Source organism: Acanthamoeba castellanii, assembly GCF_000313135.1.
Source record: "Acanthamoeba castellanii str. Neff unplaced genomic scaffold scf7180000084702, whole genome shotgun sequence".
Classification (NCBI taxonomy): Eukaryota; Discosea; order Longamoebia; family Acanthamoebidae; genus Acanthamoeba; species Acanthamoeba castellanii.
In genome coordinates, this window is record NW_004457263.1 from 1 (window position 1) to 14,293 (window position 14,293).

Sequence of the window (14,293 nt, forward strand, 5' to 3'; positions counted from 1 at the left end):
GGGGAACGGAAAGGCGGACTCATTGCCCCCTTTTGGTTGCCTCCCCCCTGGCACAAAAACTGAGCATGTCCAGTCTTCTCAGACGCCTGCCTCCCTCAGTGCTCATGGAACTTCCTGCTGACTCATGCATACTCTTCAGCGCGCTTGCCAATCCGCAGCGTGTCAGTGTTCACTCTTGGAGTGACATGCCTGTGGAGGCCATCCACCACGCCTATGCTCAAAAGTGCCTGCCCTCTCAGTGACACCAAGTACAATCCCCGCCGCAATGCGACCCCTCCCACAGTCACATACATCTTGGAGACCGACAAGAGGAAGCAAGTCACCGTTCTCAAGGACTTACTGGCAAGATCACACACCAATTGGGCCTACTCCATGGTAGTGACAACATCCAACATCATGGCAACGCATTTGGCTCACTTTATCAACACCTTGTACATACACCTCATCAACCAGCCCCACTACAACAGGGGCAACAAGCATGAACAGGGCCAAATTGTCAACACGCAACTCCCCAAGGCCGCCAACGCCATCATGAAAGTCAAACAAGACGCCAAGGGCTCGTCGGACAAGCGCTACCTCATCGTGTTGGACGGCCTGTGGCCAGAGGTCTTTGCCACCGGAGGAGGTCAGCTTGTGCTCATCAAGAGTGAGCTCCTGCCTGTGGATGTCTACCTCAGCGGCAATGGCAAGGGCATGCCAGTGCAAGGTGCTCTGTGCTGCGACTGCGCAATCGGCAGCGACGTCAACAGGTTGGAACATGCGTTCCACATGGAACTCGACACTGTGGTTGCCTACGCCTTGTTGGAGTGCCACGATTATCTCGCTCTGACGAACCTGGCAGACCGCAGCAAGGTCATGCCACTTGCCTACAGCCCGCGACCAGTGCTCGCAGGCGAAATGTACATAGGTTGCGACGACGCCCAGGTCTGGCACTGGTTGTTTGGCAAGAAACGCAAAGCGTATGTTGCACTCACGCAACAATAAAGTCTGGTTACTCGACCTTAACAGAGCACGTAGACGAGAGAGGGAACGGCCACACCCACACACCACAGGAAAATAGAGGGAGAGAGGAAAAGAGTTTGCGCTGTCAGACAAGGCTTGGACGGACAAGGATAGGGAGCAAGGAGACAGCAACAACACAGCACAGTCATCCGTTCGTGGCACCACAAACAGCGCCCAACCCTAATTGCGTCCCACATGTCCAAGGTCACTCCCGAGGCGCCGTCGGCCCAAGACCAACATCTCTTCAGGGGCTTCGCCAACTCGTTGAACGTGGATTTTACCCGACCCGTGGACGAGATCAGTATCAGCAGAGCCGCGACACTTGCCAAAAAGGCGGATCAGAGTAGCACCCCTGTCGACGATGCCGCCGTCGCTAATGGCGAGGCGCAAGCCACGGCAGACAAGACCTATGACCCGTGCATCAGCGAGTGGCGTTCGCGAGCCACGGTGTTGATCGGAGGCACCGATGCCATGCTGCGCGATTTGCTGGCAAGAGCCGGCGTGGAGTGGGAGATCGCCACGCTGGTGACAAGTTCGCCCAGTGCCGTCTGGCGCTGGGCCGATGTCACCTGTTCGTCATGCACCCTGACTGCTGTCGCGAGACGGAGAGACCAGACGCCCTTGGGGGAAGTCAGAAAGAGGCACCTCTTGATACTGGACCGCTTGGACACGCGTCGGGTCCTCAAGTTGGCTGTCTTCACCAGGCTGATGAGGCTCCGCGAGGATTTGGCGCTGGACGTCTACATGACGGTCAACGACGCGAAAGACAACGATATGAATTTAGCCGCCTTTCACACTGCGCCCAACATCAAGGGTGAACTCTCGGAGTCTGACGCGCGCGACCGCCAGCCCGATGCAATGGGCACCATGCCTACGGCCAACGGCCTTCCCTACTGGCTGCCCAAACAACCGCCACCTTTGCCGCGCATCGGCAACCAGGGCGTGTAGACGCTGCACTGGTTGTTTGGAATGCAACGCACCTTGCATGAGGCTCACCCCTTCGACACGATCCCTGCCCTGGCCAAGTTCACCCCACGGAGGGAGTGTAGGTTTTTGGTTGTTTCTTCCCACTGGGCATGAACAGCGTTTTTGCGTGGCAGGCGATTTTTGACGGAAATTGATGTGCCAAGGTAAAAGCGAGGAAAACACCAGAATTATGCGTTCATCTCAATCGAGCAGTGTGGTGACCTTAAAGACAAGTCGACTCAGCAGTTGCCCACACTTAGTCTGCTCCAGACCACACCAGACGCCCGACTGCTGAGAGAAATGGAAGACTACCGCGACGCCTCTTCTCACATGGACCACGATGACGAAGATGCTGGTGTAGATAATGTGTCTGTCGCCATGGCGTCGGCACACACGTCCGCGGAGCACGACGTTGATATCGACCTTGAAGGGGTGGAGGACTTCGCCCTTCCGGAAGACGTGGACCATCGCCGCAACCGCCTCAGCACTCCCTCGCTTGATCTGCACATCGACCTCTCCGTCATAGAGAAGTCCGAAGACGACAAGGTTCGCGAGACGAGGGGTCTGATGGAGAGGATGAGCGTGCTGGAAGACGAAGATGGAACCATGTGGTCTGCATCTTCTTCTTCTTCTTCTTCTTCGATCTCCAGCGCAGCGACCGAGGAGAGCGATGTGTTCAGCCACAGCGGGCGTCGCACTCGGTCTCGCAGCCACGGCGGTGAGCAAACGTACCGCGACCGCAAGAGACCCAGGGATGGCGCCGCAACGGTCACTGCCACACCGTCCAACAGCAGACACGAAACAGAAGAGGAGGAGGAGGAAGAGCACTCGCGCCACAGCCATCCCAACCACAGGGACAGACAGCGCCACCGCGCGCCGCGCCGTCAAGATCATAATTCGGCCCCGTCGACTGGCGATGCTTCACGACATTGCAAGCGAGCGCGGCGTGCCTCCAACCCGGAAGAGAAGAGGTCCAACAAGCAGCCAGCACGCCAGCGCGCAGCCAACCACAGGCCCCGGCGCAACAGGAACCGCCGACGTGGCGCCTCTCCTTCTCTGCGCGCCCACAGACTTGATGCTGGTTCACATGAGAGGGCCGAAGAGAGGAAGGTGGACCTGACGCCTTTGGACGCCCTCTTGGTCGGGCACCCGCCAACGGGCACCAGTTGGCGAGTTACGCGCTACCTGCCCGACGGCCTGGCCGACCAACACCATCACCACCACCGCTATCACCACCACCTGGAGGTGAAGCGTGTCACATACGACGCCAAGGTGGCCGTGGGCAGGTATATCGACGACGTCGAGGCCGCGCTATCCTCGCAGGCGCGTCCCGACATGGTGGCCGCGGCCATCTCCTCGGCGCTCAAGGTGTCGGCGGCACTTTCGGCCTCGCTGTCGGCCGTGCTCGACAGCGAATCGGCCGACTCGCTCGTGCGCTGGCTCGATGTCGTGGACCGCATGGCGCACCGGCTCTACGGCCTCCTGGCCTCGCCTCACGCCGCGACGCTCTCTTCCATGTGGAGGAAGGCGCGCCTCGCCTCTCGCGACGACCAAGCCGAGGGGGACGCCAAGATCCTCTGCTCCGACGCCCACCTGCCCGCCTTTGGCTGTCTTGTCTCCCCGTTTGCCTTGGCCGACGCCATCTCCAGGACCGCGAACGGCTGCTCCGAACTGGCCCTCCTCGTCGCCGACAGGGTGCTCTCCATCGAGAGGGCCGCCGTCGCGTTCGGCTTGGTGCCGCCCTCGGAGGGCAACTACAGCGGGCGCCTGGAGCCCTTTGACAAGGTCTTTGCCCGCCAGGCGCGAGTCGGTCTCGAGTCTCTGGACACCGCCACGAGTGGACGGCTCGCTTCTCCCGTCGCCTATCACTACGCCAGCACCTTGAGCGACGATGACGATGACGACGCGCCCATCGACGACATCCTGTCTTGCCGTGTCATAGCCTCGCGACTTGCTCTCGTCGCCTGCCTGGCCTTCAAGTGCCCCGAACGCCGCAACATCGACGGCGACAGGGCGACATTCGCTCCCGCCAGCGTGGAGCTCATCAACGCTTGGCTGTCGGCTGACTACCTGAAGGTCCTACCGCTCCCCAAGGGACGCCACGCCGACCGCGACACCGGAGCGTGGATCGACCATCCCCTCATGGTGGCAGCAGTCGCCTGCCTTCGCGAGGCCCCGCAACGGACCTTGGAGCCAGCGCGCGCCGCCATCGCCAACGTCGCTCTGTCTGCGCTGTCCAGGGCTTGCCGGGAGTGGGCCGAATGCCGCGCGGGGTCTGAGGCTCAAGCCACAGAGCACCATGCAGCCTATCCATTCCTGCACAAGACGGCACGGCACATCCTGTGGCTGGTGCTCGACCACTTGCTCCCGGAACTACGCAACGCCAGCGCCAGCGGACGGGCACTCACCGATTGCGCCAACGACACCATCCGCAAGATCATTTGTGGATCTGGTTGGCTGGCCGGTTCCACAACCAGCCAGGCCCCGCTCTTGGAACTCATCAACGACTGGAAGGTCACTCGAGCGGTTGAACACGGGCAGGCACTGGCCGAAGAGACCACCAAGGCCTTCTTGCGATTTCGTCGCGCCTGGGGAGTGGACTGGATGGCTTCCAACGCTTAGTGCCTCAGTAAAAGTTGCCCTATCACCTCGGATGTATGGGAGACAAGTTTCCTTGTGCGCAACACACCACCTCGCGATCCAAACCCATCCAACTGCCCAAATGTGGACCGAGGTCTCAACGAAATGGACGCTTTCTAAAGCCTTGCGCCATTCTTCTTCATTCTTCTCCCGCAGTCTTGATATGTTGAAGAGAACCATGGAAGTGTCCATAAAGTTGAAGGTCGGTGGGACTTTCTTCGAGACTACTCTTGCTTCCAACTGCAACAATCCACTTGCTTACTTTGATGATTGTTTTGATTTTACGAACCAACCGCACAGAACGCCAACGTTGGTTGTGCTTCAAATTCCCACTTGCTTCTGGGCCGCGGGGACAAGGTTCCACCGAAAATTCTGCGCTGTATAGTTCTACCTTGACTTCGGTGCCCGGTAGCGTCTTGGCGACCATGTTTGGTGAGTCATGGCGACGAGAGGAAGAAAAGGTCCACTTCTTTGATGCCGATCCAACGATCTTTGCCGCGATCCTCAACGCGATGAGGCGGGGCCATCCAGCAGATGAAGTGTTCAAGCCCGTCAATAAAACAACGGCGGCGTGGGAGAGGGAACTCGATAACTGGGGTATCGTCGCGCCCCAACCCACCGCCTCGGCCACGATCTCCCACAAGGCGAGGCGCACCAGGGACTGCGCCAGGCTCGTGTGGCTTTGGCTAAGGGGGGCTCCCCCGTTCAAGCCAAGGGACGACAAACCATTCGAGGTCAAACTGGCGATGCGGTACTGCGATCTGCGGTCGATGATCTCTATGCCGCCCGCCAGCACTTATGGGTGGAGGAGGTGGAGGAACTGCAGGGGAAGGAACAAAAGCCTGAGTCATGAAGATGAAGGGGACTACGACGGAACGACAGACGACGATTCAGACTGTGGCGTCATCATTGACATAGCGAGGTGGCTGGAATCCATGGACAACAGACTCGCCGTGACCGATACAGCGGCCAAGCATGGGAGCACACTTGTCTGGCCGGAGTGGGTGGAACCGGACAGTTCGGCTGGAAACTGCTGCATCCGCGAATGGACCAAATCAACCACAAGAGACGAATGACCAGCAGGTGGAGAATGGCACCGAGGAGATCTGGTGCAAACCACCATAACAGTTATCCCAGTGGCACTGATTTAGCATGCAGGCACAGAATGTCATTCATTTATCTCACTGGGCTTGACTTGGCTGCGCGGCTAACCCCCCCCTAAGCCGGCTCGGCGACTACGCAATGACCCGTCGGTAGAATCGACCCGTTAGTCGGACTCCTTCACGCTTTCATGTTTGTAGCGCGTCGGAAACAGACCAAGAGAGTAATATTCGGGCCGTGAGTTCACTTAACGCTTCCGTGTAGAAGAGATGGACGGCGTTTTGGCGCACATTATGCGTCTTGATCCTTGGCCAGCCCGCGTCAAGGTTTGTGGATGCCCACAAACACCGAAAGACCGACATTCCAAAACAACCACCAGATCATGAAGCGCACCAGCCGCGTCGAGTGGGACGACTACTTTATGTTCGTAGCCCTCCTGTCGGCCCAACGCTCCAAGGACCCTCACACTCAGGTTGGAGCCTGTATCGTCAACCAGGACAAGCGCATTGTTTCCACGGGTTACAACGGCTTCCCGCGCGGTTGCGATGACGACATCTTCCCCTGGAAGCGCGAGAGCGCGTGCGAAGACATCCTCGACAGCAAGTCGCTCTACGTGGTCCACGCCGAGCTCAACGCCGTGCTCAACAAGAACGCCAAGTCGGTCAAGGGCTGCACCATCTACGCGCCGCTGTTTCCTTGTTGCGAATGCGCCAAGGCCATCATCCAGAGCGGCATCTCGCGCGTCGTCTATCTCACCGACGGCGGCAAGGCCCCTCTACCTCGCTATGTGGCATCGCGCAGGATGCTTAGTGCCGCCAAGGTCAAGTGCGTGCGGCACAAGCCGACGAAGCAGACGCTTACGCTGACTATGGATGGTGGCGGCCACGACTGGCAAGTGTCCGCGCCCGATGAACAGACAATCCTGTCCACATTCAACTGCTCCCTCGTTTTCCTCGTCGTCGCTCTTCTCATCCTTGCTCCCTTCATCCTTCTGTCTCTCTCTCTATCTCCCACTTGTGTAACATAATGTGAATACATATGCCATTACTTCCACCCAAGTTGGTACCCGTGCGTGTTTGGTGAAGTGTTGGCAATGACCGACCATGCTCGTTGCCTTCCCGGCACATGCGACTCTGGCGGAAAGCATGCCACCCAAGAGACGAGACCTGAGACGGGGTGACGTGTGTGCCTTTGGGTTTGCATGCAACCTGAAACAGTCTGCCTCCAAACCGTCGAGCGAACCACATCCTGTGGCTGCAGACGAACGAGATGCAATACACCAAGAAGAGGCCTCTCGCTGGATGGACGACAGGAGGATCGTCGCGCGCCCCCGTGTTCGTAGAGACCGCACAGCAGTGCCAACGATCAGCCTTGTCCTTTCGACGACGCTCGGCATCTTGCTTCCCTCCTGTTGTCACCAGTACCACCACCACCACTCCCACTACCACCACCATCAGTGACACCGCCGTGGGGGCGGCGATGGTCGCCACAGCCGATATAGACAACCAACAGCAGCAACAGGGTTCTCCCAAACGCGCCAAGTATTCCTCTACTCACGCATCCCCGCCACCACCTCCTCCCTCCTTTCCAAGCACCACCACCACCACCGCCACCACGACAACGGCATCTTCTTCCTGCCAGGCGTCCTCTCCGCCCGACGACGAGCACCCACAACACCACCAGGACAACGAAGAGGATGATGACAACAACGACGACATCGGTTTGTGTCTCGCGGAGGCTTTCGCCATGGGTGCACCGCATCCGCCACCGCTCTCTCGACTAGACAAACACGGCATGCGTAATCACTTGCTGCGGTTTGTGCTGCTGCAACTCGTCAGCGAATACGGCTACGTGCGCGAGGCGCCCGACGAGAACCTGGACGACATCATCACGCCCAGCCGAGCCATGAACTTGGCCCTGGTTTCATTGGCCGCAACGTCCCTGAGAGATAAGGTCGTCGCGAGCCAACTCCCTGGCGGCGGCGACCGTCTTGCGGAGGACAAGGTGTGGATACTGTGGAAGAAGATCGTGCCTTGGTTGGACGAGGCTGAGTTTGCCCGACTTGTCGCAGCAGCGTGCTCCAGTCCTCGTGCTGCTTCAGAATCACCATAAAAGAGCCTCCCATCCTTCTCCCCCCAATTCCTGCGCGGCTCCTTGTCTATTGTTCCCCGTTGTCGTCGCTGCATATCCAACAACCGAGCGTCCCTTGTGTAGACCACTTGACCGGGGTCATGACCAGAGTTGTTAGTGCCTCCGGCGAGTTGCTAAAAAGGCGCGTCGCAGGCTGCCGAGAAGGAAGGGAGTCACTTTTGCCTCTTGTTTTGCGCTCCCCACGTTTGCGTGCTCGTCTGGATCGGGAAAGGCGCGACAAGCCGCCATGCCCTCACTCGCGCCAGGTGGCCACCGAGACGACACTCACCTCGGGTTCGTCCTCGGATTCGCAGTCAGCATCATGGACCGGCATGTCGTAGGCGCGCCACTCGCCAGCCGTGGTGCAGTCGACCCAGTCAAAGAGGACGTGAAAGATGGGCGCGTAGTGGTCGCGCTCCATGTCCCTGTGGTGTTTGTCGTCGGCAAAGGCCACCTTCACAGACGCCGTGCGGCGCGCGTTGCCGAGCCGAGCCGCGATCGGCAGGGAGAGCATAACGACGTGCGGTCGGTCGGTCATCTACAGCAGCAAAGAGTGGATCAAGAGGGGTGGCGAGTTGAGACTTTTGGGTAAGGGAGTTAGGTTTGTTGTTGGCGGAGACGGTCCTTCATTCTCTTTAGGTTGTTGTTGTTTTCAGAGTCCCAGCGCGATCGCGCTCGAGAGCCTTGGTGGCTTTGGCCGAAACGTCGCTGAGGGACAAGGTCGTCGTGAGCCAACTTCCAGGCGGCAACGACCAAAGGGTGGACCCTGTGGAAGAAGATCGTGCCGTTAGGCCTAACGCTCAACTTCGGGAAGGGCAAAGTTTGTGGGTGGTCAAACTCATGCAATTCTACACCCTTCGGGTAGTTTTTTAAAAAGAAACTCTTTTCCTCGCCCTTCTCCCTCTGCCTCGCCCCATCTCCGTCTGCAACACCGCGACGATGGATCAGCAGCGTTGCGGCATCCTCTCGCTGCCACTGGAGGTGCTGACGTGCATCGTCACCCCGCTCGGCATGGGCGACTACCTCAGGCTCTCCTTGACGTGCTTGTTCGCTCGAAACCTGCTGGTCAAGGACGCTTTGTTGTGGAAGGCACACTTGCGAGCGAGGGACTGCAAGGTCTTTGGTCGCACGCTCAATCTCTTCAACCCCGTCAGCGACGTCATGCTACTCCGCGAGAGTCCTCATCTCTTGTTCGCCTACCACAAGACCAGCATCGACCGGCACATCGACCTTCTCGTCACTTCCTGTCTCGCTGTGCAGGAGCGTCTCATGACGTCGGTCTCCTTGGACGAGAGGAACCGCTGCGTTTCGACCCACAAGGTCTTTGGCGGTCGCGCGACCAACGCCGCAGCCACCAACCAGCCCAAGACGAGGAAGAGGAAGAGGACCGACGCCCCCGTGAAACGCAAGAAGAAGAAGAACGACACCGACGGCGCCGCGAGAAGCGAGATCGTCCGACCGCCGCCCGAGGTGTGGACCGGACTTGCTACGACGGTCCGCACGCTGCGTATCGTTCTGGTCGAAGCCGTGGCAAGGGCACTGCTACATGCCAACGGCCCTCTGCTGGCCTATTGCGCGAGTGCCGTCACCTACCTCACCGAGATTACGTGTCGCGCCTACGGCTTGCACGAACCGTCAATCGGCTCCGCGATAGTCGCAGATCCGTGCCCAAAAGGCCACAACGACGACATCTGTACCAGCGCCGTCGCCACGGCGCCGCCATCGCCACCACCTCCCTTCGCCGCCACCGCCTGTTGCCACTCGGCACAGTGGCAATGTCGACTGCGAGCGGCGTCCAAATCGAATCTTGTCGAGTTTCCCGAAACCGGCCATGGCCTGGACGACTGCCGCGCGCACCACGCCAGTGACGAAACCCGGATGCAAGTGCTGGACTCGTCAGAGAACCGACAGTGCGCCCGCGACAGCATCCGCGAATGCTCCCTGTGGGCGCTGTCCTTGCGCACGACACGCCGCGCGCTCGCTTCCAAGCCAGACGAGACCTTCCTCTTTGGCGTATCGCGCAGCGTCGAGCCCCTCGCGCGTCTCAGCGAGAACCGGGTCGAGTTCGACATGTGGGTGCCCTTGTCGTGGCTCGCGGCGATAGCGCACTACCACCCGGCCGCCGGAGCCACTGCCGTCGTCGTGTATGACACCATGCGCACGGGTTTCTCGACATCTGGCGCAAGTTCTTCTTCCCGCCGCTTCAAGAGTCTACTCCTGCCATCAAGAAGGCCCTGGTGAGCGCGATCATGAAGCACATGGACGACGAGGGCGCCGTCGTGGCGGTGCATGATGGGGGACACTGTCAAGTGCACGGGCAGCGGCGGATTCATACACAACGTCGACGTCAGACCACTGCACGCCGCGGCTGCCGCGGCCCTGCCCGTGACCTCGTCGATGTCCGACGCGTGGGAGCAAGCCATCGAGTCCAGGGTGACGCCACAGTGGTGGGGGGAGTTAGCACGGACCGACTTCCTGCTCGTCTTGGACAGCATAGTGGACTCCTTGCGCTACGTGCTCATCCGCATCCAGGACGATCCTGACCCTTCGCTCATGAGGGCCAACGCACCCCTACACGCCTGTCGTTGTGCCCTGACCTACCTGGTCCAGGCGTACGGCCAGGTTCTGCCACTATCAACCCATGGCAACCCTCGACCCCTCGCCCTGGCTGTCGCCCACGCCTGCTCCCTCCCCGGCGGCCTGCATGAGTACCGCGCTCCCGGTGTTCGAGGCCCATCCCTACCTCTTCGCGAACGTAGTGTACACGAACGACCGACAGCAGAGGGGCATCGTCGATCGCTACCTGTACAAGCGCGACTCTTACGTCACCGGCGCCGCCAGATGTCCTCGATCGGATCTCGATGCCACGCACGCGCAGATGATCTTCTGGTCGTGGGTGTCGGGCCTGCCGGAGCACCTCGTCGGCCGCTTTCCCAAGAACTTGATCGAGAAGGCGCCTCTCTACCTCGCCTCGGCCTACGTAAGACGCCAAACGTGTCTGGCGTGGTACGGCATGCCGGACCCTGAGTTGTCGAGCGTGCACCCCCTCATGCACAACTGCCCCGCCGCCGTCGCCAGCCCGCGCAAGAGGAAGGCCTTTGACGACATGTCGCGTGCCCTGTGCGACCTCGTGGCCGACAACGACGAAGACCACCCTCACCCTGATCTATACGCCCCCACTTCCTTATCTAAATGTCCATAAAGACCATCATTCCTTGTTTCCTCCCTCTCCCGTGTGGAGTGCATGAAACCTTGTTGGGCCTACCTACTGTGGGCCTCTCACGGAGGGCAATGGGTGGGAACTGAAGTGATTGTATTGTCTGGCGGGTGGGACAGCACCCTCTCTACGGGTCATGCTCCTACAGGGTCGAAACATTGGCTGGTGAGTTCCAGCGACTCGCACAGCCTGTTGATCCAGTCTGGGCTTGGGTCAGTGATGCTGGCGCCTCTCAAGGAAACGGCCATGTGCTTGAGAAGGCTGCGACACGCCATGTTCTTGCTGAGGTGCTTGAGGCCCTCCGTGTAGATGTGCTGCAGGCTCTCTGTCGACAAGAGAGGAACAATGCTGTCAATGGCTTGTGGACTGGTCCAAAGGTCTATTGTGGAGGAGACAATGTACTTGAGGTTCGGTGTGCTGAGGCAATCTGGCCCCAGCGTTTGGCCCGCAAGCCAGGCAAAACATCTGCTGATGATGATGCAGATGGCTTCAGTGATGACTGGGTCGTGGGGCTTTTCATCGTTTTTGGTGCCTGACCTGTTGTACTTCAGCAGAATGTGAAAGCAGGTGTTGATCAGGCGCTTGACGACTGAGGCGTTTGTGGCCACTATGTTGCTCATGGAAGCCCACAACATGAGTGCCTGTGCCAGTTGCTTGGCGTCTTGCTTTTGTTCTGTGGTGTCAGTGATTCTGCTGCTGAGGGTGACCTGCTCCAATAGGAAGTGGCCAAACAGAGTGAGGTTGCCAGGATCGCTGCTGGTGACCTGGGCAGAGGGACATGTTGCTGCAATGAGGGTGTCTGTGTGGTGAATGAACATGGCGCACAGATGTGAAGAAGAATGGAGATCATGCGCAGAGGGGCAACATGAGTCAGGGGAGGAAGCGAGTGTCCTGAGCGAGAGCCATGAAGCCTTGATCATGGTGAATGTGTTGCTGCAAGAATGGTTGCTCTTGCTGTATGCCTTGGTGATGTTGTGTGATGTGTCCCAATCTCACTTCAGCCAGTGGAACATGGCACTGTTGCAGAGAGGGTCAACCCAAGCCTCAGCAATGAGGGACTCAGACATGTGCAGCAGCCTCGCTGCACCCTGGCTGAAAGGGAAGGAGAAGATGGCCGCATGGGCAGCCTCCCAGAGTTTCTGGAGATGGGAGGAGTGACTGATGATCATGTTGAGAATTGTGCCCTGGCAGTTGTGTGCCCACCAAGACGATGTGGTGCTGGGAGAGTTTTTGCACTTGGAGTAGGCTTCAAATGAGGCAATGGTGGTGATCCACATGGTTCCTTGGGCTTGGAACGCCTTGATGGCATCCAGTGTCTGGTGGACTATCTCAATGCTCTGTCCATAGAGATGGTAGGATGAGAACCATGTGTGGCTGGGCTTGACCATCAGTGTTGTGTGCTTGGTGACCTTGGCATCACCGCCCAGTTGCAGGTCGAATTGCAGGTGGGCGCTCAGCACCCAGGGCATAACCTCAGCCATCAGCCCGCCACCATTGTCGCCAAAGAAGCACACATGGAGCGGTTTGCTCACCACCAGCACATTGCACAGACAGCATGGTGGAAGCAGGGACAGATAGTGAGTGGTAATGGCTTTTTCATTTGAGAGGAGCACATGAAGCAAGCACCACTCACTGTCATCATTGTCTACATCTATCCTGGCTTTCTTGTTGGCAGAGGTCTCTTGTTGTGGGTTGGGGAGTTTGTCTCCACCATTGTTGTTATCAACATTGGCCAAGGCACACTTCATTGCTGAGTTGACTGATCACTGTTGCACTCACAGATGAGATGTGGTGAGTCAAATAGGCAGGAGCAGAAGATGGCACTTGCCTCAACACCAATATGAAGCCCCTAATCACCAGAGGTGAGATGTATAGTGTGAGCACCAGCATCATCATTTTCAACAGTACACGTCCTGCTTCTCTCAAGTGATGTTCAATTCATATTTCCCACACCAAAACCTGAGGCTGCTTGGAATCTGCAGTGATGCCAAAAACCCACAGCAGCAAGTTAGAGATCTCTTGGCCACACTATAATTGGTGTTGGTGATTCACATGTGGGTTACATATCTTTTCTTCACTCTCAAGACCAGCCAAAGACACAGTTGTCATTGATGTGTATGGATGTGGACAAGAGCACAAGTCAGTAGCAGATGTAGTACAAAAAGACCAAGTGTTATGACCCTGGTCTGTCTCATAAGACAGTTGTCAATGTATGATTGTGTTGTCATCTGATCTTGTCTCTTTCTCTACACAGTTGCTACATCTGCCTCACTTTGACCTGCACAAAGAGAAGCAAGTGGGGGTTCAATTGAAATTGCAATCAAATCACACATGAGGAGAGTGGCAATTTGAGGAGCGATAAGTAAATTTGTGGTTATTAGAATGAATGAAATGGGAGAAGGTGGTAGTTGTTATGGCAGTCATTGCAGCAGTTCAGAGGTCTCATATGCTCATGGTGTGTCTGTCTTCATTGTGTGTGTGGGCGTGGACTTGTGGGCAAGTGTGGTAGGTGAAACAACTCTCCCTGGTGTTCAAAGGCCTCCCTTTTATGTTGCCCCCCCCAGTGCGCATAAATGTGCTTCATCATACTTTTTTGTGTGCTCATTCTGCCAGGTGAACCCATTTTACGGCAGACAAGCCTGAACCCTAACCCATGGGTGTATCCTTAAGGGTCCAGTTTGGGATGTTTTTGGGGTTGTGCTGGTTTCAAAAAAAAATTCTGAAAACAAACTATTAAAACAAATTTTCTCTTTTTTTCATTTTTTCTTCTGCGATCCGCGACCTGCGACCTGCGACCTAAAATTTGCGACCTGCGACCTGCGACCTGCGACCTAAAATTTGCGACAGCGACCCGCGACCGAAAATATGCGACCCGCGACCTAAAATTTGCGACCTGCGACCTGCGACCATAAATTTGCCACTTGCGACCACGGCGGAGAAGGTGCGAATGGAGTTCTCACCGACCGGACGGAGCCTGTGCCCGCTGGAGAAGATACGCGCCGCGCGCGTGGTCCAGTTCCAGAATTTGCATGCGTGCACTCGCTGCCCTCCCGACCATGTGGAATGTATCCTGCTCTGTAATAAATTACTTTATCATACGAGTACAGGGCTGTGGAGCTGCACTGCGGCTGCCCGTCGTCTGAGCATTCTCACCACCAATGCCACGGCAATGATCAGCAAGACTGCCCCGATCACCACCGGCACGGCCACAGACACGCCCACGATTACACCCGTGTT

General features: G+C 57.8%; 8 protein-coding genes across 8 annotated transcripts; 6 read left to right on the forward strand and 2 right to left on the reverse strand.

Annotated features, from left to right (window-relative positions):
• Window positions 1–213: 213 nt before the first annotated feature.
• ACA1_134070 (uncharacterized protein) lies at window positions 214–984 on the forward strand (the record flags this gene model as incomplete). The annotated part of the gene is made up of 1 exon (XM_004333316.1): window positions 214–984. The coding sequence occupies one exon, from the start codon at window positions 214–216 to the stop codon at window positions 982–984; it is 771 nt and encodes a 256-aa protein (XP_004333364.1).
• Window positions 985–1,197: 213 nt separating this feature from the next.
• Window positions 1,198–1,950, forward strand: ACA1_134080 (uncharacterized protein; the record flags this gene model as incomplete). Its single annotated transcript, XM_004333317.1, has 1 exon — window positions 1,198–1,950. One exon carries the CDS (start codon window positions 1,198–1,200, stop codon window positions 1,948–1,950), a length of 753 nt encoding a protein of 250 aa, XP_004333365.1.
• A 318-nt stretch (window positions 1,951–2,268) lies between these two features.
• ACA1_134090 (uncharacterized protein) lies at window positions 2,269–4,590 on the forward strand (the record flags this gene model as incomplete). The annotated part of the gene is made up of 1 exon (XM_004333318.1): window positions 2,269–4,590. One exon carries the CDS (start codon window positions 2,269–2,271, stop codon window positions 4,588–4,590), a length of 2,322 nt encoding a protein of 773 aa, XP_004333366.1.
• Window positions 4,591–5,033: 443 nt separating this feature from the next.
• On the forward strand, window positions 5,034–5,461 carry ACA1_134100 (uncharacterized protein; the record flags this gene model as incomplete). The annotated part of the gene is given in 2 exon segments (XM_004333319.1): window positions 5,034–5,282; window positions 5,300–5,461. The coding sequence occupies 2 exon segments, from the start codon at window positions 5,034–5,036 to the stop codon at window positions 5,459–5,461; spliced, it is 411 nt and encodes a 136-aa protein (XP_004333367.1).
• Window positions 5,462–6,091: 630 nt separating this feature from the next.
• On the forward strand, window positions 6,092–6,806 carry ACA1_134110 (DCMP deaminase; the record flags this gene model as incomplete). The annotated part of the gene is made up of 2 exons (XM_004333320.1): window positions 6,092–6,655; window positions 6,795–6,806. The coding sequence occupies 2 exons, from the start codon at window positions 6,092–6,094 to the stop codon at window positions 6,804–6,806; spliced, it is 576 nt and encodes a 191-aa protein (XP_004333368.1).
• Window positions 6,807–8,092: 1,286 nt separating this feature from the next.
• On the reverse strand, window positions 8,093–8,377 carry ACA1_134120 (uncharacterized protein; the record flags this gene model as incomplete). The annotated part of the gene is made up of 1 exon (XM_004333321.1): window positions 8,093–8,377. The coding sequence occupies one exon, from the start codon at window positions 8,375–8,377 to the stop codon at window positions 8,093–8,095; it is 285 nt and encodes a 94-aa protein (XP_004333369.1).
• Window positions 8,378–10,131: 1,754 nt separating this feature from the next.
• Window positions 10,132–10,866, forward strand: ACA1_134130 (uncharacterized protein; the record flags this gene model as incomplete). Its single annotated transcript, XM_004333322.1, has 1 exon — window positions 10,132–10,866. The coding sequence occupies one exon, from the start codon at window positions 10,132–10,134 to the stop codon at window positions 10,864–10,866; it is 735 nt and encodes a 244-aa protein (XP_004333370.1).
• A 324-nt stretch (window positions 10,867–11,190) lies between these two features.
• Window positions 11,191–12,537, reverse strand: ACA1_134140 (uncharacterized protein; the record flags this gene model as incomplete). Its single annotated transcript, XM_004333323.1, has 2 exons — window positions 11,191–11,809; window positions 12,053–12,537. 2 exons carry the CDS (start codon window positions 12,535–12,537, stop codon window positions 11,191–11,193), a joined length of 1,104 nt encoding a protein of 367 aa, XP_004333371.1.
• Window positions 12,538–14,293: the final 1,756 nt, after the last annotated feature.